We start from the raw sequence: 22,900 nt of genomic DNA, 5'->3' as shown, positions 1-22,900 counted from the left end.
AAAGGGCCCTGAAGCACAGACCACTCTTCAAGTTCAGAGCCCAGAGCAAGCCTCTTGCTGAGGGTCCAGCCCCACTGCAGACACAGAGCAAAGATCTCCATCTATGGTGCTTTATTATCATAATCATCAGGTATAAACAAATGGTATAAAAGGGCCCAGTTCCTCTCCAGGCAGCTCCTGTGAATAAGCAAGACAACAGGGTAAGGAAGAAAAAGGGGAGCCATGGACTGAGCCTGGCGAGCCTGGGCCCGTAACTCAACCCATGCGCAGCCCACTGCTAATAGCCACTCCTCCGGGGTCGTCACTCCTCCAGGGTCACTGCTTCACCTCTGATAACAGGACACAGTCAAGGTATAAGCTCCACAAGGGCAGAAATGGTGTCTGACTTTTTCTGTGTGTTTCCCATGCGGGCCACACTGCCTGGCAAGTAATGGGTGCTCAATAAACCCAATACTAGAGGATGCAATGGACCCTCTAAGAAGCCATGTCAGCAGTTATTTACAAAGGAAATTCAAGCTTAGCAAGGTTGAGGAACTTGTTCAAGGTCACACAGCTGGTAGGCTGCAGGATCTGAACCCAAGCAGTCTGGCTCCTTAGCCTGTACGTTTCACCAATCCACTCTGCTGCCTTCCACACACCTAGTATCAGCAAATACACACTCATGTATACACAGCACACAAAACACTACCCACGTTCACATGCAATACGCACAAAATGCAATTTCGATTCACTGTGCACACACACACACACACACACACACGAATGTCCAGTTGTTAGTGGTGTCTTTGGCTGGCACCCAGAACAGGGAGGGGCTCACCTAGAAAAGGGAGAGCTCTGTGGACCCAACCAGCCAGCCGAGAGATGCCCAGCCTCACTTCCCCGCTGCCCTCCTTACCCTGCCTCTAGCGCCTTTCCCTCCAGGGAGCCAGGTTCAGTGCCGGCACCCTACTGCAGCGGACAAAGTCCCGAGGGAATCTGTTGGACATGAAGATGTTGTTCTTGGACACGAAGGTGATGCCTGTGTTGTCACAGATGATGCGGGGCAAGGAGATCTTGGCGAGGGCCTGCTGCTGCTTCTTGCTGAACACGCCCTTGTTCTGCCACCAGAACCTGCACGGGAACACCCACAGCCACTGTGCCTGAGGCCCTCCTGGGCTGGGAGGGCACCCACTGGCTGGAGCTGTTCCTGGCTGACAGAGGACCACGGTGGACAGCGGCTCCACAGCACAGGAGAGCTCCAGGCCCTCAGGCAGCCCAAGAGGGGATTCAAACAAATAGAGCCCCACTCACAGCTGCCCAGGTCCGCCCCCCCCCCAACCCGCTCCCACCCCAGCAGCCTCCAAGCATCACTAATGACAGACGGGCCCACTCTCCCATGAGACCCCGGGCCCTGGACAGGGCTACGTTCAGGCGGGGAGACGGGATGTACGGAGTGTGTCTCATTTGTCCACCCAGAGAGGGACACCTTGTTAAGAGTTTCCCCAAGGCACAGTTCATGCCAGGTGAGAACTGGGTGTGACAGAGGTCAGGCCCACAGTGGAATGAAAACAGGAGCGGCGGCCGAGGGGAAGCAAGGATGGGACCTTCCAATGGAGACTGGTGGCCCCGTGACCACGCCTGGGACCTGGAGAAGCAGTGACTAAGGGTGGCATTTTCTCTTGTCCCGCTCCTTGACAACCACAGATCCCTTCTTTTTGCACCCTCAACAGCTTCAGGGTACATCAGTGACGACCTTGAGGCTCCCCAGAACACACTGGAGAATCACGGACTCCTTCTAGCAGGAGGAAGCAAGGGGTCCCCCGAGGGGCAGGGGCAGGGGCAGGGCTGCGGGGCCTCCGCCCTCACCGGTCACCATCACGGAGCTTCCTGAACTGGGTCCCAATGAGGCAGGCGAGCAGCGGGCCCACGCGGCCATTTTTGTTCAAGGGCTCAGCTACGCCGCCTATCCAGATGTCAATGTTGTTGGGCGTCTGGTACAGTTTCATCAGCCTCCTCGCCAGGTCCAGGTTCCTCAGGACTGTGCCCAGCTCACCCACCGTGTTGGGCACTGGGAGCCCACAGAAGCGCCTCCAGGCGTTGTACCCTGTATGGGAGGAGTGGAGAGTGGTTGTGGGTGGGCCGCAGAAAGGCCGCCCTCCCAACACAGTGAGGCCACATACAGAGGTCCATGCAGGAAAGGAGGGCACAAAGGGGCTGCTTCCCGTCTACAAACCCCCCAGGGAATCCTCTGGCCTCCCTGGGAGCGTGGGCGCAGCTGGGTCTCTCCAGGAGCCTCTCTGTCTTCCCCTACCCTTCCCACTCTAAGGTAAATCCTAAATTGTCATCACTCCCGCTGGGTCCAAGAACAGGAGCATCTCCTTGCCCCTGTGGAGATCTCAGACCCGCGATGGGTGCAGTGTGTCTGGAAGGATCAGCCCCATACCAGCTGTCCCACAGCACAGGCATCAGCAGGATGGTAGGATGATCTGGGCTCCCATTCCAGCTCTGTCTCTTACTTGACTAGAGAACCCGGGCAGGTTCTGAATTTCTCCAAGCCTCAGTTTCCTCATCGTAAAATGGTGGTGGTTTAATCGCTAAGTTGTGTCCAACTCTTTCGACCCCATGGACTGAATCCATGGGATTCTCCAGGTGAGAATACTGGAGTGGGTTGCCATTTCTTTCTCCACATCAGTAAAATGGAAGTGATAATAATCTCTTCCCTCAGAATCCACACAAAATGAAGCAAAATAGATGGAGGTAGGTTTTCAGGGTAGTAGGGGCTCATTGTTATTATGGAGATGCCCTAAATTGGGGGGTTTCAGCAACACAATTTAGGGCATCACCGTAATAATATCAAGCCCCTACTGCCCTGAAAACCTACCTCCATCTATTTTGCTTCATTTTATGTGGATTCTGAGAGGAAGAGATTATTGGGGGTTCCAGCAACACAACAGAGAAGGCAATGGCACCCCACTCCAGTACTCTTGCCTGGAAAATCCCATGGACTGAGGAGCCTGGTAGGCTGAAGTCCGTGGGGTCGCTAAGAGTCGGACACGACTGAGGGACTTCACTTTCACTTTTCCCTTTCATGCATTGGAGAAGGAAATGGCAACCCACTCCAATGTTCTTGCCTGGAGAATCCCAGGGATGGGGGAGCCTGGTGGGCTGCCATCTATGGGGTCGCACAGAGTCGGACACAACTGACGCGACTTAGCAGCAGCAACACAAAGTAGGTGGAAGGTGCTGGAAACGGGGCAGAGGGGCCCAGGGGCCTGACTTCAGGCTGCATCCTAAGAGCAAGGTTCTGAGGGTTGGCGGTGGGGGTGGGGTGCCCCGGTAGCTGGGGGCACTGGAGAGGACAGGCGCTGGATTGGGAGGTGGGTGGGCCCGTGAGGCCAGGGCAGCCCCCTCACCAGGGAGGCCGTGGTCGCGGCTGCGCTGCATGTTGAGCGCAGGCAAGTCCAGCCCGATCCTCATGACTTGCTCAAACAGCCGCTCTCGGATCTCATCCACCGCGATTTGGTTCTGGCGGTTCAGCTTCGCAGGGGTGGCCATGAGGCCCCGCAGGATGGGGTCGATGCCACCTGGAGCAAGAGGAGCACGCTGGGGGAAGGTCCGGCTCGGTATCGGAGCTCAGACTGCAAGGAGCCGGACCCAGGGGCAGTGGCGGAGAGCGCTGAGCAAATGTGGCTCCTGGCGCCAAGGTCCCGGGTGGGCAGATCCTCACTGAGGCTCTGTGGTCTCGGGGATAAAGCCATTCAAACTCGTCAGGCTCAGATGCTCCCAGCCCTCCTGGGTCCCTGAGGATCCCAACGCACAGGAAGGAGCCAGCTCCCTGTAAGCTGTCTCACCCCACTCTCTGTTGTTCGATGTGCAAGCAGAGTCAAGTGAACCAGGCCGGAAATCAGATGCCCAGAAGACAGAAGGAAAGACAATTCATTCCGCCCTAGCTCCCTGTGACCAAGTCCACGCCCACCCCACCGGCTGCCAGTTCACTCCCTCACTTCCTGATAGCGTCTTGCTCACCTTCGAGCACAACCCTCCAGCTGGCAAAAAAGACTCTGCTGAGCGGCACGCGGGGGTTGGGCTGCATAGGTTGGTATCGACTGTTCAGGCGGAACATGAAGGGTTGGATGAGGGTGTGGCCGTAGCGGAAGGCGTTGGTGAAGACGTTGGAGATGCGCGGGTCCACCGAGTCGTTGTAGGAGCAGTAGGGGCGCAGGTACTTCCGCATGGCCTCCGGCCCCAGCACCAGGGGCAGGTAATCCCGGTAAGTGATGATCTAAAGGAAAGTCACTCAGAGTGGCCTCTCCACTCACCCCTCCCTGCGGATTCTTCACCTGCTCCTGACTCGGCGGGATCCCTCCCTCGTCTAAGGCCAAGGATTTGCCTCCCACAGTACTGGACCTGGGTCCCACAGAGTGGGACCAAGTGGCATAAACAGGGCTCAAGTGCTTGCCTGCTGTGTGACCTTAGGCCAGTTATTAACCTCTCTGAGCCTCAGTTCCTCAAATGTAAATTACGGGTAATTATGCTGCACTGTGCCTTAGAGGATGAAATAATAAAAGGTTCTGTGAGTCCTTTCATAGCTCCCTTGCCCTTGAGTTATTCCTGTCTCATTTCTCTTAACTAGCATACTAGCTGGAGAAGGCAATGGCAACCCACTCCAGTGCTCTTGCCTGGAGAATCCCATGGACAGAGGGCCTGGTAGGCTGCAGTCCATGGGGTCGCTAAGAGTCGGACACGACTGAGCGACTTCACTTTCACTTTTCACTTTCCTGCACTGGAGAAGGAAATGGCAACCCACTCCAGTATTCTTGCCTGGAGAATCCCAGGGACGGGAGCGTGGTGGGCCGCTGTCTATGGGGTCGCACAGAGTCGGACACGACTGACGTGACTTAGCAGCAGCAGCAGCATACTAGCTCCTTGAGGGCAAGGGTTGGATCTCATTTCTCTTGAAATTACTCAGTAGGCAACAAAGTGCCTGGCCCACAGTAGGGTTCAATCTAGTGTCTGCAGAAGGAAGGGAGGCAAAATGGAAAAGGGCCACCCTAGGTGATTTCTCGCAGTGAAAAGGGAGGAGAGGGAACAGACACACTCTAGATTCTAGACTCTGGAATCTCAGAGTTAAACAAATCTCATTTAAATTCTTTGTGCCAGTGGAAAACTGGTCACCCTGGTAACCCTCAGCACCAGCAACTCTCTCCAGTCCAAAGTTGAGGAGTATTAACAAGCGGTGTGTGTGTGTGTGTATGTGTGTGTGTGTGTGTGTGTGGTGTGTGCACTCAAGTGCATGTTCATGACCTGGGAGAGGATGAGGATGCTGGAGCATCAAAACTTGGGAGAAAAGGAATCCCTTGGCAGTCCAGTGGTTTGGACTCTGCATTTCCACTGCAGGGGGTTCAGGTTCAATCCCTTGTTGGGTGACTAAGATTCCAAAAGCTAAGTAGCTCAGCCAGTAAATAAATAAAGCATTTAAATATTTCCCCCCAAATTGGGAGAACACCCCTCAGGGATAAGCGAGGACAAGGAGAGGGGGTGAGCTGGGATAGAGCCGTAAAGAAGAGGGAGTGTGTAAAGGAGCCAAGAGTGACAACGTGATGAAGGAAAGGAGAAGAATTTACGGAACGCCTACTGTACGCCTGGTGGCTCAGCTGCTAAAGAATCCGCCTGCAGTGCGGGAAACCTGGGTTCGATCCCTGGGTTGGGAAGATCTCCTGGAGAAGGGAAAGGCTACCCACTCCAGTATTCTGGCCTGGAGAATTCCATGGACTGTGTAGTCCGTGGGGTCACAAAGAACCGGACACGACTGAGCGACTTCCACTTTCACTGTGTGCCAAGCATTTTAGACTCACCTGTTTAAACCTGTCAGTATTATTCCTGGTAGACAGGAAAGTAGAAAGGAGAGCAAGCCTGGGAATGAGGGGATGAAAGGCAAGTGACCCTTGTCAGGCACGTAGTATCTGCCAGGTGTTTTCACATAGCTCATACGGGTTAATTTGCACAGCTAAGATGCGGCAGAGGCACTTTGGCATCCCAAGTCTGCTGACCCCTGGCATCACAGATGCCCAGGACTGCCTACCTGGACCATGGCTCCCACGATCTTTCGGGCTTCCTGATAGAGCCTCTCTCCATTCCAGTGGGCGTTCAGGCGCTTGAGCTCTTTGGCCAGCCGGTTGTGCTCCCGCACAAAGAGTGTGTGCATGGAGGTGAGCTCAGGCATCTCACTCGCACGGGAGTCCCCTTGGGGAAGCAAAAGCTACTGTCATTCCTAAGACCTCCCTCCCAGAAAGGACTTGCTCCACTGAAACTCCCTCTGGGGCCAAGGCCTCAAATGCTGCTCATCTCCACTCAACATTTCACGCCATGCTCAGTCTGCACCCCATCTAGGAGGCCTCCCTTGATTCCCTGGTCCACCATAGCAGCTCTTCAGTGCTGGCCGGGGATGCTCATCTACTAAGCATCAGATCTGACACAAGACTTGCCACCTCCCCATACCTGAGACTGCTGGCACCTGGAGGACAAGGACCATGGCTTGTGCCTTTTTGTATCTGACCCTCCCACCCAACATACACACAAACACATGGGGTTTAACACACTGCCTGGGACAAAATAGGAGATCCATGAGCACTGCTTGATTGACATTTTCTTGATTCAGGGAAGGCCAAAAAATGTAGCATGCATGTTGGCTGTCCCTGTCTTCCTGCCCATGTCAGACACAGCAAATGATCACAGCCTTTACTCCTGATAAAATTAGATGCAGACTTCCCTGGCGGTCCAGTGGTTAAGAATCTGCCTGCCAATGCAGGGGACATGGGTGTGACCCCCGGTCTGGGAAGATCCCACATGCCATGGAGCAACTAAGCCCGTGTGCCACAACTACCGAAGTCTGCGTGCCCTAGAGCCTGTGCTTCACAACAAAAGAAGCCACCACAGTCAGAAGCCCACACACTGTGACTAGAGGAGTTCCCACTTGCCACAACTAGAGAAAGCCTGCACATAGCAGTGAAGCACTGAAGACCCAGCGCAGCCGAAAATAAAAATTAATTAAAAATTAATATAAAAAAAGAAATTGGACGCAACCTCAGAATCCTTCTTAACACAGGACTCTAGAAAGCCACTACCACCTGCTCAGAGCTGCCATGCCCACCTTACTACATGCTAACTCTGCAGCCTGCTTGGGAGAGAGAGTCAGGGCACAGGATGTTTAAAGGCCACACCTGTTCAAAAGAACCAAGAGTGACCCTCTGATCCCTCTAGTCCTCCCCTAACCCTGGGGAGGGGTTAGGGGAGGACTAGACACTGGGTTCAGTCCTCCCCAGCTCTAAAAGTCGGTGGCAAGGAAATTCCCTGAGAGTAGCTTTTCCTTCTCATTACTTTACAAGAGGTCAAGATCATCTGGGCCGGGGACACGTGACTCAACACCATGTGGAGGCAGAGGACTGCTGCTCTTTCTCCACTTGCCCAGAAAAGTCCACAGTGGGGCTGACCTTGATTCTCCTCCCCAGGGCCCAGCCAGCAGAGCCATCATGAGGAGAGGTTGAGAGGGCAGAGAGAAGGGCCTCAGACCCACTGCTGGGTTCATAGTTAAAAACACTGTATCAAGTAAAATTTCTGGGCATGGCCACCATCACTGCCCCAACCTTATCCCCAGGACTGCCAGTTGTCTAAATCAAAAATCCTACCATCTTTCATTACAGGAATCAAGGTGGGTAAGGTGGTGATGTTCTGAAGCAGCTCTGTCCCACAGAAATTCTGCACTGATGAACACGTTCTACATTTGAGCTGTCCTGTATAGAAGCCATTAGCCTCTGGGGCTACTGAACACTTGAAATGAGCACTTGAAAGGTAGCTAGCACAGTGGAGCAAGCTTGTTTTTAATTTAAGCTAAATTACATATAAATGAAAATAGCCATGTGTGCCTAGTGTCTGCCATATTGGCTACTGTTGTTCTAGAGGGTTGAGGGAGCCATGTTGCTCTCTGTCTCTTTGGTTTCCTGTCCCTGGAGGATTCAGCTTTCCCCTCTCGCAGAGCCCACATGGAAAGGGAGCAACAGAGAAAGGGCTAGATAGATGCAGCCAGGCGCCTTGGCCACCCCTGAGTCTCCTTCTTAAATTTGGGGGGTTTGTTCTTGTCGTTTTGGGGGTTTGCTTTTGTTTTGCCTTTCTGGCTCCATCCAACTTGTTACCAAGGCAACAGCCTATTCACATCCTGTAAGTTGGTGAGGGAAGTCTCTGAATGCTAACCCCACATGGGGCTCTGCAATAGGCTCGCCGTGGCTCCAGTAGGGGGCGCCCTGCATCAGTCCAGGTCCCTGCCCAGGACTGACCTGCCAGGAAGCAGGGGATGTTCGCAGAGCGGTTGGTGAGGCGGCAGGGGTCATGGCGCAGGGTGTCGAAGGGCAGCAGGGCCCGGCCGTTGTCCTGGAAGCGGGTGTTGACGGCCAGCAGCCCCAGCTGGTTGGTCAGGTTGCGCAGCCTCATGGCCAAGGGGTCCTCGCTGCCGTAGACCATGCTGGCGTCCACGAAGGAGGTGAGCGCGTTGATCTGGTTGCGGATGGTGATGTTGCTATGGGTGCAGGCAGGGCTGGAGCGGAAGAAAGGGATGCAGTCCTGCTGGTTCTTGATGCGGGGGTCATTGGGCGGGATCTGAGGTGCAGAGAGAGAGGCCCCGCAGGCTCGCCGCGGCCAGAGACAGAGGTCAGGAGTGGCTCTCTCTGGTCCACCCGCCTTTTTAGGCCCTGAATTCCCGCCAGGGAAGCCGTCTGGAACCCAGGACCAGAGCGGGCAACCCAGACAGTAAACAGAGCCCCTCGGGCCCCTTAGCTGGCAGGAAGGCTTCTCAAGGCCCCCGAGGGATGAGCCTTAGGTTCCACCGGCAGAGTGTCTCTGAGCTGGAGGGGCGGTGACTGGAGGGCCGGCATGGGGGACCTGGGCACTTCTGGAGGTGCGCTAGCCAGTCCTCCGACCCTCCCCCTCAACCTCCTTTCTCTCCTCTCCTCTGACTCTGTTCCTCTCTCCTCGGGTCTCTGGCTCTCTCTCTGTCCTCTCCGGCGGCCTCCTCTTCTTTCCCTTCCCCCTTTTGTCTCTCTGGCTCTCACTCCGGCCCCTGTCTGCTTCTGTCCGCCTCTCTCTGGGACCCTCCTTCTTTCCTTCTCTCCCCTGCTACCCACTCTGCACGTGTCCACTCTCAGCCCCGCCGCAACCCCACTACCAAGCTCTGTGTGATGTGGGCTGGGGGGCCCCCCGAGTCGGGAGGGAAGACGACTGAGCCCCTGGCGCTTGCACACAGAAGTCTGAGGGGCAGTGGGAAGGTCCTCAGCACAGAGAGGGTGGGAGATGGTGGGGGGTGGAGGGGAGAGGGCGGTCAGGGCCAGGCTTGCTGGGACCCAGGGAAGGAAAGCTGGGCAGGAAGGGAGATGGCCCCTTCGGGGAACGATGCCCCCCTCCCCCGGCTCAGCGGGCTGCAGGGTGGGGCCGGGAGGAAGCACCTTGAGCGGGAAGCAAGGCGGCTGCTGCAGGCAGCTGGTCTCGCAGTTGATGCCGGTGAGGAAGGAGACGCGGGCGGCCGGTTCGGGGGAGAAGTCGAGGTCGTGGTCGAGCAGCTGGCCCCACTGCATGAACATGAGTGAGCGCTGCTGGTCCGGAGTCAGCTTCTCCGTGGGGAAGCGCACGATCTCATTGGACACGGCGCGAGCCTGTGGGACACCGGGCGTCAGGGGCCGTTGTCTCGGCCGGGCTGCTCTCCCTCCACCCGGCTGGGACTCACCAGGGGAACTGGGAAGCCGTTGCGCTTGACCCGGGGCGTCCAGCCGAAGGGCAGCGAGAAGCCATCCTCATACTCCGCCGGCAGCCAGCGTACAAAGGCGCGGTTGGAAGCCCCCAGAGTGGGGCTGCGCCTGGAGGGCAGGAACACGGTGCTGACACCCCTTGGTAGGGTCTCCAGCCTCCAGCCACCGCCCGCCCATCGATGGCCGGCCCCCAGCGGCCGCACCTGTTGTTGCACTGCCCGGTGATGGTTCGGTACTCGTCCTTCTCTGGGCAGCTCACCCCCAGGTCCTGGTGGGCGCAGCCGCTAGTCTTGGACAGCAGGTTCAGCTGGGCTGGGGTCAGCACGTCTGTGGACCGGGCAAAGTAGGAGGAAAGTGGGAGCTGTGCCCCTGTTTTCTACCCACTGCTGGGGAGCCTTGCTTGGGAGATGTGGTCTGAGGACATAGTAGGGGGATGCTAGGATACCCCCCGGAAGGAGGGATTGGGAGACCCACAGGGGTTGAGTGAGGCGCTGGAATAGTAGCCGGAACTGTACCTGTGACATTGAAGCGGCCTGGCCACAGGGCCCTCAGCTTCCTCTCCAGCAGGCTGAGGGCCACGTGCAGGTAGTCAGCTGCCCTCACAGCGGTCCTGGTGGCCGCCACTGGCTGCTTGAAGTAGGACAGGAGTTCCATGGGGCTGGCCAAGCCACTGTGAAGCCGCTGCTTGATGCTGCTTGAGGGAAGGAGGGGTGAGCCCAGAGAAAGGACGGGGAGACACTCAGCAGGGCCCCAGCCCAGAGCTGTGGGCTCGAAAGACCCAGAGCTGGGAAGCAGGTTTGTCTTTGTAAACATGGTTTGGACCTGGGAGTCCAAAGATGAGGCCATGGGAGGCATGGTCTTGAAGACATCTTCACACCCAAAGACAGAAAGACCGCCCGGCAGAGGGCCCCACCTCCAGCCGCACGTTCCCCGCTGCCTGTTCCTTCTCTAAAAGGCCGGGGACAGCCTCACCCAGAAGCCCCACCTTTCCCGCCGCTCCTTGTAGACTTTGTCCACTAGCCGCTTGGCCTCCTCCATGCAGGTCAGCACCACCGAGGTATCCACTTCCCCTGGGGCAGCTGCCCAGAACAGAGGTCAGGAGGTCAGGAATGGACCCAAAGTCCCCATGGGGCCCCAGAGCCCGGCTGGCTTACAAGGAGGAAAGGAATCCCGGGGACTCGGAACTACCCTTAACACGCCACCTTTTCCCTTCTTTCTGAACTGTTACCTGGAGGGACACCCTCCGAGGGCTGGAGCATGATCAGAACTGCCAGGAGTCCCGCTGAGCCCAGGAGCAGCCTCATCTCTGCAACAAGACCCCGTGCCCACGAAGTGTGCAAAGCCCACAGTGCGCTGGGGAGACAAGCGCCCCACAGCCGCCTCCTCCCAGGCCCCTCACCCCCTCCTTCTCACCCAGTGCCCCCGCAGTGGGTTCTGCCTACAGACAGAGTCTAGGACCCTACCTCTGAAGTTCCAGGGCTCCACCTGGCATTGGCATCACCTCTTAGCTGAACCTGGGCTTTTATGTTCTCCAGGCTGGGGGAGGGCTGGGGCAGGTGGGTCCCGCCCCTGGAAACTCAAGTCTCTCTCCAACCCCACTGGGGCCAGGGAGCACAGAAAGAACCCCCTCACGTGGGAGCAACAGGCAGTGGAGGAGGGACCAAAACCGGCTCCAGCCCGTGAACTTGGCACTCCTCCAGAGAACCTCAGCTCCCATGTGTGCTAGACCAGTGCTGTCCCCAAAGCGTGAAAAATTTACCCCCCCTCCAAAATTCTGGTTCAACTGAGTATCCAGGGTTCCTTTGCAAGGGATGAAAGTTAGGAACCGACAGCCCAGGGAATAATGGGAAACAGAAATTGGAGTGATGATGGCCCGATCTGCCTCCGGACACCGTTCCCCCACGCTCAATAGTAACCAGGCCCCTGGGGCCAACCATGGTGGGCAGCCCCTCATTCTTGGAGCAGGCTAAGGGGACAGGAAATCTGACTGGAGATCGTTGAGCTTTACAGGAAAGAGGAACGTGGGGACTATGGTCTGAGGACCAAGGTAACTTCCTCTATCCCTCTCCTCATCGCCTTTCCTCTTGGCTCTTGGTAGCGGACTGCCTCCAACAACCCCTCCATCTGCTCCCAGATTTCAGGAACCAGGAGAGAACAGAGCTGGCTGTGGTTAGTGGTCAGCTGGGTGACGCAGCCCAGACCCAGAGGAAGGCTGGCAAAGGGAGTGCCGGTGGGAAAGGTGCCCTACAACTCATGACAGTGTTCATCCGCCTTCCTGTGCCCTCGTCAGGCTGGGCACATGCCAACCATGGCCCCCATGTCCTGTTCGGTCTACCCACACCTCCTACCTCCAGACACCCTCCTGCACTCACTCTTGTCATCTATCGCCAGACCACTTCTTGGCCTAGAAACAAGGGACAGCAAACATCTTCCCGGTGTACCTTCCCACCTGCTAGGAAGACCCACGAGAAAGGGGCCATTCTTCCAGGGCTTGCTATGTGTGAACCTGGACAAGTGGCTCTTCATGAATCAGCTTCTAGAATTTTATAGGCTTTTGAAAAATACTTTTTTTTTAACCCTGTAATGTATTTCCATTCATGAAATGTTATAGAATAAATAAATAAACTATTTACAAACAGGTGAGATTGTGGGTAATTTTTTTTCTTTCCAGCTTTGTCATCTTTCACAAAATAAAAAAAAAGAAGGAAAATAATTTCCCATATTCCTAGCACTGACTAATCCTCCCATTTCATAATTTGATATGTAGATGTAGGTATAATATGTATTTTATTTATTTATTACTTCATTTTGGCTGCACTGGGTCTTTGTTGCTGCTTGTGGGCTTTCTCTGCTTGCGGCAAACAGGGGCTACTTTCCAGTTGCGTTGCACAGGCTTCTCATTGCAGTGGCTTCTCTTGTCGTAGCTCATGGGTTCTAGGCGTGCAGGCTTGAGTAGTTGCAGCACGTGGGCTTAGTACTTGTAGAACACAGGCTGTAGAGCTCAGGCTTAGTAATTGTGGCTTTTGGGCTTTGTTGCCCCTTGGCATATAAAATCTTCCCAAACCAGGGGTGGAGCCCATGTCTTCTGCATTGGCAGGTGAATTCTTAACCACTGGACCACAGGGAAGTCCAATATGTATTTCAAACAGTGATAAGAACATACTTATCCCTGATGGTCCAGCGGTTAGCACTTGATATTTTCACTGCCGTGCCCTGGGTTCAACTCCTGGTCAGGGAACTAAGATTCTGCAAGATGCAAGGTATGATCAAAAAAATACCCAAAAAACCATACTTTAAATATTATTTTATAATCTGACTTCTGTGTCAATAAACAGATTTATTTCATTCTTATGTCTGCATAATATTTTGTATGAGATGCTATGTTTTATTCACTAATCCTCTCTTGTTAAGATACGTGGGTCATTTCCTATTTTCACTGTTAGAAGCAGTGCTGGGATCGTGATCCATGTAAATCTCCAGTCACCTCTTCAATTATTTCCTTAGGTAAAAAGTCCTGAAGGAAAATTGCTGCATACCTGGGTATCCACATTTTTAAAGCGTTCACCCTCCCAGCCGTGCTTGGAAGCACCCCATCACCCTTGTTAGCTCTGACAGTTAGTGTCCTTTTACTCTTTTAAGGGAATGGTCAGAGCCCAAGAGGGGAGAGACATTTAATACAAGCTCCTCATGCTCGCTTCGGCAGCACATATACTAATATTGGAACGATACAGAGAAGATTAGCATGGGCCCTGCGCAAGGATGACACGCAAATTCGTGAAGCGTTCCATATTTTTTAAGAGACACTGATGTATAAAACAGTGTTTTGGACTCTGTGGGAGAGGGAAAGGGTGGGATGATTTGGGAGAATGGCATTGAAATATGTATAATATCATATATGAAACGAGTCGCCAGTCCAGGTTCAATGCGCGATACTGGATGCTTGGGGCTGGTGCAATGGGACGACTCAGAGGGATGGTATGGGGAGGGAGGAGGGAAGAGGGTTCAGGATGGGGAACACATGTATACCTGTGGCGGATTCATTTCGATATATGGCAAAATCAATACAATATTGTAAAGTTAAAAAATAAAATTAAAAAAAAATACAAGCTCCTCTTAGCACAGATGAGGAAGACGGAGGTCTGGGAAGGAAATGACTTTGCTGATAGCAGCGATGTGACAGCTCGGAATAATCTACTGGTCAGATCTCTTGACTTACAAACAAGCGCTCTTTACCCAATGGCCTCTGAAGGCTTACTTCTGACCTTTCACCCAGCATTGTTCAACGAGCAGTTACCAAGCCGTTGCAAATGTCAGGTACCGTGCCCTCTAGTGAGCAAAGACCCTGACCTCAACGAGCACAGGAGGATGCGGACAGACAGCACCCCAACAACCCTGGGCAGAAGTCTTCAGGAGCACCGGAGAAGGCCTTTTTGAGGAATTAGTATTTGAGATTGCCTTGAAGAATGCTTAGAAGTTGGACACAGGAAGGAAGAGTGCTCTGGCCCCTGAGGATGACACAGCACAGCTCTGACACTGGTGGGCTTCATCTGGACGGTCCCAACATGGGGGAGAGGCTGGGGCAGGCTGAGGCTGATGAAGCAGGCTGAGGTCCAGGACACAACACTCTTGCTGACCTCCTGAAAAGTCCTTGTTCTGAAGGCTCCAGGGAGCCATGGAGGCCCTGAAGTGCGTGGGCAGAGTTCATTTTAGAAAGCTCACGTGGGCACTTCAGGGACCAGCCCAGAGGCCCAGTGCCAGGCATGAGGCAGTGATTCATAGGCATCAAGAGACCTGCCCTGATTTCTCACACACACGTGGCGATGAGGCAGTGAATTTTGAAAAACTGAAGCATTTTCAAAGAATGATACTAAAATGCCCTAAATTCCCGGTGTGGATGGGGGAGGATTCTCAGGATGGACTGTCCCAAACCGCCTGCCTTTGGCCCACGATGGGGGCTGTGGGCCTGCATTTGTGTGCAGAGGTTTAAGATGCTCTACGATGATGTGTGATGCTCTTTATGATGTTTGCAACCAATTAATAAAGGGCCAAATGACATCGTTGAAGGCTGACCAGTCTGTATCATTGTTGATTCCTCTTCTCTGCCCTGTTTGTCTGAATGCATGCAGGCTAAGTTGCTTCTGTCATGTCCAACCCTTTGCGACCCTATGGACTGTAACCCGGCAGGTTCCTCTGTCCATGGGATTCTCCAGGCAAGAATACTGGAGTGGGTTGCCAAGCCCTCCTCCAGGGGTTCTTCCCGAGCCGGGGACAGAACCCTTATCTCTTACGTCTCGTGCCTTGGCAGGCGGGTTCTTTACCACTGGTGCTACCTGGAAGCCCAGGTGTAACTGAGGCTCAGAGGGCTTCTCAGCGTGCAGAGTAACCAGAAGGAGAATGTGTCTGCCAGAAGAGAGACTTCTGACAAGACTCATGGCACAAATTATCCCTAGCTTCCCATCCTGGGGTAGCCTCTGGAAGGTGCTGCTGAGACTGCTACATTTTGACTACAGTCCTTTGTGGGAGACCCCCTCCACCCACACACACTGCCCTTCTCCGCACTTTACCTTCCCAAACATCCCCACTCCTAAGGTGAAGTCCAACGTCTGTGGGGTAACGGGCTCTCTCTGCTACTGCTTGCAAAAAAAGTTTATCCGTCTGTGGGGTAACGGGCTCTCTCTGCTACTGCTTGCAAAACAGTTTATTCTTTCTTAATGCTATTTAGGAAACAGTTCAGTTGGGATTACAGTGCATGTGTGGCTGGAGTGAAGGAGGTTATGGAAGATGGGGAGGGGGTAGGGACAGTGACCCCTCAAACACCCGAACTGCACCCCGTCCAAAGTCTTTGCTTTCTCTCTCCTTCAAGTTTTAAAATTAATATAGAAGTATGCAAGTAATTCATACCTGGATATGTTTTGAATAAAATTAAAATGTTGCAGGTCAGTTTCTGGATTAGATTATTGCATCATTTTCAATTATAGTCCCTTCCCCCTACTCTTGAGACATAAATACTGTTGTCATTTCTGTGTTTGTCCTTCCGAATCTTTTTACCTTACATTCATTTATGCAGGTAGATCTGTGGGAAATATTCTTGTTTGTTTGTTTTTCCATAAATGATATCACATTATACACACTGTTCAGCAGCGTGCTTCTCTCACTCAACAATACCTCTTGCAGATCTGTAATCATGTGTTACTTACAAAACTGTCTCACTTTAGACCCGAGAGACACAGGTTTGATCCCTGATCTGGGAAGATCCCCTGGAGTAGGAAATGGCAACCTGCCCCAGTATTCTTGCCTGGAAAATCCCATGCACAGAGGAGCTGTATGGGGTCACAGAATCAGACTGAGCGACGGAGCATGCACACTCGGTGTTCTTTAGATGATATACCACCGCTAGGCAACTCTTCATCATTGTTGGAGGCTGACACTTTTCCATTTTTCACTATTAAAAACAGTGCGGCAAGAGCCTCTTTGTGTGCACACGTGTGTTCTCCAGAGTAAAGACTGAGAAGTAGGGCATAGGTTTTATGCATTTTAAATGTTTAATAGGTATTTCCAAAAAAGTAAAATTCTTGTAGGCGAAGATCAGAATCACACTATTGGTTCAGGTTTTACTTCTTTGGTTAATAGTTTGTGCATCATTTTAGTTGTATTTAGTTCTGTAAATTTCCTGTTTGGTTTTCTCCATTTTCCTACTGATTATCACTCTTTTTATTGAAGTGCAAAGTTATTATCTGCTCTGGATAAACAGTAATCTGTCACCTGTTATGTGTGTTGCTAATATTTTTTTACAGTCTTGTCACTTTTCATTAATTTTTTGTAGGGTCTCAATTTTAAGGTGGTCTGATTTATCAATCTTTTCCTCTATGGATTTTTCTTTTCAGACTTAAGAGGATCTACCCTTTTTCAAAAATCATAAACTTATATATCCTCCTATATATTTTTCTGAAAGCTTTGTTGTTGCTGTTCAGTCTCTAAGTTGTGTCTGACTCTTTGTGACCCCGTGGACTGCACCACACCAGTCTTCCCTGTCCTTCACTATCTCTTGGAGTTTACTCAAACTCATGTCCATTAAGTCAGTGATGCTATCCAATCATCGCATCCTCTGTCGTCCCCTTCTCCTCCTGCCCTCAATCTTTCCCAGCATCAGAGTCTTTTCCAATGAGTCAGTTCTTCGCATCAGGTGACGAAAATATTGGAGCTTAGATTGCTAAATCATCTGGAATTTTTGTGAGTGAATAGTGTAAGGGAGAGAGCTATCTTCATTTCTTTCCAAATGGAAAACCAGTTGTCCCAATGCCTTTAACTGAATAATATGTTGTTTCTCCACTGAACTGAGATGCTACTTTTATCATTTACCATAAATGTGTGTGTTTCTAGATTATTCTGTTCTATTGATCTACTAGTCTATTTATCCGTTTCTATGTCAATACCTAATGATTGCAGTTGCCATAACTTTCTAATATGTTTTGATTTCTTATAAGATAAATTCTCCTTTCTTATTCTTCTTTTTCAAAAGAATCCTCAACATTCTTAACATTGTGGTCTCTTGTGAATTTTTGAGTGTCTAGTTCCATGAGAAAGACAATGGAATTTTAATATTATTTTCAATGTATGCATAAATTTGGTGACAGTTGGCATCTTATGATAGTAAATCTTTCCATCCATGCACATTCATCCATTTAACATGTATTTACTTAGCATGTCTGTGCCAGCCCTGTTCTTGGCGCTGGGGATATAGCAATTAACAAATTACTTGCTCTCGTGGAGTTTACATTCTTGACAAATATCGTATACCATTTTATTTAAGTCTACTTTTATAGTCTTCATTGAAGTGTTATTGTTTTACCCTCTTGCTAGGTTTATTCCTAAATGCTTTCTTTTTGAAAAATGTATATAAATTTGGTCATTGAGTTTCCACACAGAACCTATAAAATCTATAATAATAAATATTCTCTTTCCCTTAAAAGCTTTCAGTGTAAGTATTTTTAAACAAAAGAATTTAGCATACTTCTTTTGGTTTTCTTTAGACAGTGGATTCATAGAGTTGAAAAGCACTGGACATTTTTAACCCTCTATTCTAGAAAGGTTGCACTTCCTACTTTATGAACAAGATTAAAAATTTTTAAAGAGTGAGCATTCAGACTTTTGTTAGTTTCAAATAATGACTTTCAAATTTGTTTAGGATAGTATGGTAAAAGTAAAGATGGGTTAAGTTACATGACTACGTAAATATTTAATGGTTATTCAGTTAATTCCTTTTATACTTGTGATTTTTGGTGGGGGTTGGGGGAGGAGGACAGAGGGCTGGGATAGGTGGTAAGCTTCCATGAGACAAAGTTCTACAAAATGACACTAAAAATAAGAAGCACAAAATTCAAAGTAAAATAATTCAACAGCATCTTTATCAATCAGACAGACTAGCTAAAATTTAAAAGGATGGATAAAGCCAGTGCCAGACAATGTGTGAAAAAATAAGAGTAGATTGGCTCTGTGCCATGGGATGGCACTCTGGCACTATCAGTCAAAATCTAAAATGTACACTTGCTCTGACTCAACATTTCTACTTCCAGAAAGGAATTTACTTTTCAGATGCATTCTCAGGAAAACAGAAAGATACCTACACAAGAGTGTTCATTTCAGCCTCATTTGCAACAACCAAGAATACTATAAACAAGCCAAATGTCCTCAACAAAGTTTTGCCATATTGTGGCACATCTACATAATAGTCTTTTATGCAGCCCTTTAACCCTAACAAGGCTTGTGTTCCCTGGTGGCTCAGACAGTAAAGCATCTGTCTACAATGCAGGAGACCTGGGTTCAATCCCTGGGTCAGGAAGATTCCCTGGAGAAGGAAATAGCAACCCACTCCAGTACTCTTGCCTGGAAAATCCCATGGACAGAGGAGCTTGGTGCAGGCTACTGTCCATGGGGTCGCAAAGAGTCGGCAGGACTGAGCGACTTCACTTTCACTTTCACTTTAAGCCTAACAAGGGAGGTCTGTATGTAGCAATAAAGCTACCTTGGGACTTTCCTGCTGGTCCTGTGGTTGAGAATCCATCTAGCAGTTCAGAGGATGGGGGTTTGATCCCTGGTCCGGAAACTAAGGTCCCACTTGCCTTGAAGCAACTAAGCCCACCTGCTGTGACTACTGAAGCCCTTGACGTCTGAAGCCCGCAGCACAACTAGAGACTCTGTGCACTGCAACGAAAGATCCAGTTTGCTGCTGCTAAGACCCAACACAGCCAAATAACTAATTTTTTTAAAAGATAGTTTAAAAAAGAAAGAGATGTTGCTGAAAGGAAAGAACTAATTATAAAACATTGGTTGACTTGCTAAGTCGTGTCCGACTCTTGCAACCCCATGGACTGTAGCCCACCAGGCTCTTCTGTCCATGGGATTCTCCAGGCAAGAGCACTGGACTGGTTTGCCAATTCCTCCTCCAGGTGATCTTCCCAAACCAGAAATCAAACCTGGGTCTCCTGAATTGTAGGCAGGTTCTTTACCAACTGAGTTACAAGGGAATCCCTATAAAACATTATGCATAATGCCATTCATACAAAGCACACACATTCACATGACATGTATAGGCAACACACATATTTTAAATATGTATAGAACATTCTAGAAGCAGACGCAGAAGCCTATTAGCAGTGGTTACCTTTGGAGAATGGAACTGAAAAGGCTGAAGCAGTGGAGGCTTTATTTTAAAGTCAATACCCCTCTGAGAGTTTTACCAGGAAAAATATAATTTTACCACAAAAGATTAATAATCTCTCCCTCCTCCTCAACCTCCCCTCAAAGTAGCAAACTTTGATTTGTTGTACATAATCTGTGCTTTTGGATTACTTTTACTTTGATTTCTTAAAATAAAGTCAAATGTTATCAAAGATTGAAATGATAACCTTGGCACACATGGCATTTAGGATTAAGGGCCTCCCGTGTGGGAGACTTCAGTATCATAAACGATAATTTAAGTATAGCATTCAAGTCCAAATTTCTTTGTCTTCAATACTTGGAAGATTTGTTGTTGTTGTTCAGTCAGTATGCTGTGGCCAACTCTTTGCAATCCCATGGACTGCAGTACACCAATACTTGGAAGATATTGCTCTATTATCTTTATGCATCTAATATTGCAGTCAAGTTCTCTGTCACAAGTAGACTTCCAGCTCCTGAAATTCTGCTAACCCTGATTTCAGACAAAGCAGAATTAATGTGGGTTACAGGATCTATTAGCCAAACTTGACCGTGGAGATATCATGGAAGTGAGACATGGAAGTGAAATTGTTGTAGAGCAAGAAAATAACAAGAGCTGTGGGAAACCCCCAGGGAGACAGAAGGATCCTGGAACCTGGTGGGGAAGGCAGAGAGTGGATAAGGCCAGGACCAGGCATCTCCAGAGGGGGTGGTGCTAAGGAGAACTTTCTAGTTATGCCCTCCTCTCTGCAGGGACTGCAGGCAGGAAAAAGCCCCTTGCGACCAACAGAAGTGTGTGAGAGAGGGCGTTACACAGTGGTGCTGGATCCTGGTCACATTCAGAAACAAGAGGTCCTTTCCCCTGCCCTGAGGACCAGAGTTCCATGACCCAAGGGGAGGTTCTTACCTTAACAGAGAATGGAGACTCCCTAATGGGTAAGGACCCATGGCTGAGGGCAGGTAGGAAACGGAGAATGGATGAGCCCAGATGTTAACCCCAGAATCTCTCTTGCACGTGAGTCTCCCACCGTCACCACTGCTCTTTACCCAGTACACACTCCTCAATTCAGCATAAGGGGTTCAGCCTAGAGCATAGGCTTTCATCGTCCTCCCAGCTCATGACCACGTAGAATTTATCCCAGGAAAAGTAAAGTTAGTTTAACATTCCAAAATCAATCAGTGAGATTCGCCACAACTAAGAAAACTGGGGCAATCTCTCATCAGATGCCAAAAGAGCATCTGACAAAATCCAACATCCATTAGTGATTGTTCAAAAACAAAACTTCTCTGCAGATGAGAGAAAAGAGAACTGTCCTACACACTGCTGGGGAGTGGGAGGGAGGGTGAATGTACTCTGGTGCCGCCACGATAGAAAACAGCATGGAGGTTCCTTAAGAAACTAAAATAAATAGGGAATCCCCTGGCCATCCAGCAGTTAGGACTCGGTGTTTTCACTGTCTGGCCTGGTTTAGTCCCTGGTCGGGGAACTGAGTCCAGCAAGCTGCATGGCCTGGCCAAAAGAAACCTAAACATACAGTTGCCATATGATCTAGTAATACCTAGGCATATATCCAGAGAAAACTATAATTCAAAAAGATACATGCAGGACTTCCCTGGTGGTCCAGTGGTTAAGAATCTGCCTGCCAGTGGGGTTCAATCCCTGCTGCAGGAAGATTCCACAGTCATGGACCAACTGAGTCCAGGCACCACAGTTACTGAAGCCCACACTCTCTAGAGCCTGTGCTCCACAAGAGACGCCACGGCAATGAGAAGCCTGTGCGCTAAAATGAAGAATAACCCCTTGCTCGCCACAACTATAGAAAGCCCAAGTGCAGCCACAAAGACCCAGCACAACCAAAAATAAATAATTTTAAAAAAAGAAAAGTAGAATAATAAAAAATTGGAAAAAATAAAATAATTTTTAAAAAGATATGTGCACCCCAATGTTCATAGCAGCACTTTTTACAATAGTCAAGAGAAAGAGACAACCTAAATGTCCATAGGCAAGTGAATGGATAAAGATATAATATGTATACACAACGGAATATTACTCAGCCATAAGAAAACAGAATGAAATAATGCCATTTGCAGCAACCTGGGTAGACCTAGAGATTATTATGCTAAGCTTGAAGTAAGTCAGACAGAGACAAATATATGATATCACTTGCATGTGGAATGTAAAATGTGATACAAATGAATTTATTTGCAAAACAGAAACAGACTCACAGACGTAGAAAACAAACTCATGGTTACTAGAGGGGAAATCTGAGGAGGGAAAAATTAGGAGTTTGGGATTAGCAAATGCAAGCTACTATATATAAAATAGATTAACATCAAGCTCTTACTGTATAGGACAGGGAACTGTATTCAATATCTTCTAACAAGCCATTATGAAAAAGAACTTGAAAAAGAATATATATATTTAAAAATAAAAATAAATTAAGACTGATTCTCTTTTTAATTAATTAGTCAATTTTTTGAAGTATAGTTGATTTACAATGCTGTATTAGTTTCTGGTATACAGCAAAGTGATTCAGTTATATATCTTTTTTAAAGATTCTCTTCCCTTATAGGTTATTACAAAATATTGGGTGTAGCTTCCTTTGCTATACAGTAGGTCATTATTGGTTATCTATTTCATATGTAATAGTATGTATATGTTGATCCCAAATTCCTACTTTATGCCTCCTATCTCAGTTCGTAAAGAATCTGCCTGCAATGCAGGAGACCCGGGTTTGATCCCTGGGTCGGGAAGATCCCCTGAAGAAGGAAATGGCTACTCACTCTAGTATTCTTGCCTGGAGAATCCCATGGACAGAGGAGCCTCACAGGCTAAAGTCCATGGGGTCTCAAGAGTCAGACGCGACTTAGTGACTAAACCACCACCACCGACTTCCCGTTTGGTGACCATAAATTTTTTTTCTGTTTGAGTCTGTTTCTGTTTTGTAAGTAAGTTCATTTGTATCATTTTTAAAATTCCATATATAAGTGATTTAATATGTATTTGTCTTTTCCTGGCTGGCTTACTTCACTTAATATGATAATCTCTAGGTCCTGTTGCAGCAATCTATGTTGCTGCAAATGGTATTATTTCATTCTTTTTTACGGCTGAGTAATATTCCATTGTGTGTGTGTGTGTGTGTGTGTGTGTGTGTATACCACATTTTCTTTATTTTTTTTAAATTTTATTTTAAAACTTTACACACATTTTCTTTATACTTTTCTCTGTCGATAGGCATTTAGGATGCTTCTATGTCTTGGATATTGTAAATAGTGCTAAAATGAACATTGGGGTACATGTATCTTTTTGAATTATGGTTTTCTTTGGATCTATGCCCCAGGAGTGGGATTGCAGAATTATATGATAACTCTATTTTCGTTTTTTTAATTAATTTGTTTCTTTATTTTTATGGATGCACTGTGTCTTCATTGTT

The 22,900-nt window shown here is 49.4% G+C and overlaps 1 protein-coding gene and 1 non-coding gene across 2 annotated transcripts; one reads left to right on the top strand and one right to left on the bottom strand.

The window, feature by feature from the left end:
• Nucleotides 1-109: 109 nt before the first annotated feature.
• MPO (myeloperoxidase) lies at nucleotides 110-11,074 on the bottom strand. Its single transcript, XM_005900644.3, has 13 exons — nucleotides 10,999-11,074; nucleotides 10,756-10,849; nucleotides 10,286-10,461; nucleotides 9,974-10,097; nucleotides 9,749-9,878; nucleotides 9,471-9,677; nucleotides 8,310-8,628; nucleotides 6,062-6,222; nucleotides 4,006-4,261; nucleotides 3,393-3,563; nucleotides 1,846-2,083; nucleotides 896-1,110; nucleotides 110-177 (listed from the first exon to the last, which is right to left on the bottom strand). Exons 1-12 carry the CDS (start codon nucleotides 11,072-11,074, stop codon nucleotides 903-905), a joined length of 2,160 nt encoding a protein of 719 aa, XP_005900706.2. The 3' UTR covers nucleotides 110-177; nucleotides 896-902.
• Nucleotides 11,075-13,457: 2,383 nt separating this feature from the next.
• On the top strand, nucleotides 13,458-13,564 carry LOC138984060 (U6 spliceosomal RNA). Its single transcript, XR_011461415.1, has one exon. It is a non-coding gene; the product is annotated as a U6 spliceosomal RNA (small nuclear RNA).
• The last annotated feature ends 9,336 nt before the right edge of the window (nucleotides 13,565-22,900 follow it).

Source organism: Bos mutus, chromosome 19 (genome assembly GCF_027580195.1).
Source record: "Bos mutus isolate GX-2022 chromosome 19, NWIPB_WYAK_1.1, whole genome shotgun sequence".
NCBI classification, from domain to species: domain Eukaryota; kingdom Metazoa; phylum Chordata; class Mammalia; order Artiodactyla; family Bovidae; genus Bos; species Bos mutus.
The sequence above is the reverse complement of the archived record's forward strand: the minus strand, read 5'-3'. Positions and strand labels throughout refer to the sequence as shown.

Excerpts from the sequence above, each read along its gene's own strand:
- MPO (XM_005900644.3), bottom strand. The coding sequence starts at position 11,074 with ATGAGGCTGCTCCTGGGCTCAGCGGGACTCCTGGCAGTTCTGATCATG. Across the intron at positions 9,879-9,973 it reads ACCGGGCAGTGCAACAACAG|GCGCAGCCCCACTCTGGGGG; the intron begins GTGCGGCCGCTG and ends CCTGCCCTCCAG. Across the intron at positions 9,678-9,748 it reads ACGGCTTCCCAGTTCCCCTG|GCTCGCGCCGTGTCCAATGA; the intron begins GTGAGTCCCAGC and ends GGTGTCCCACAG.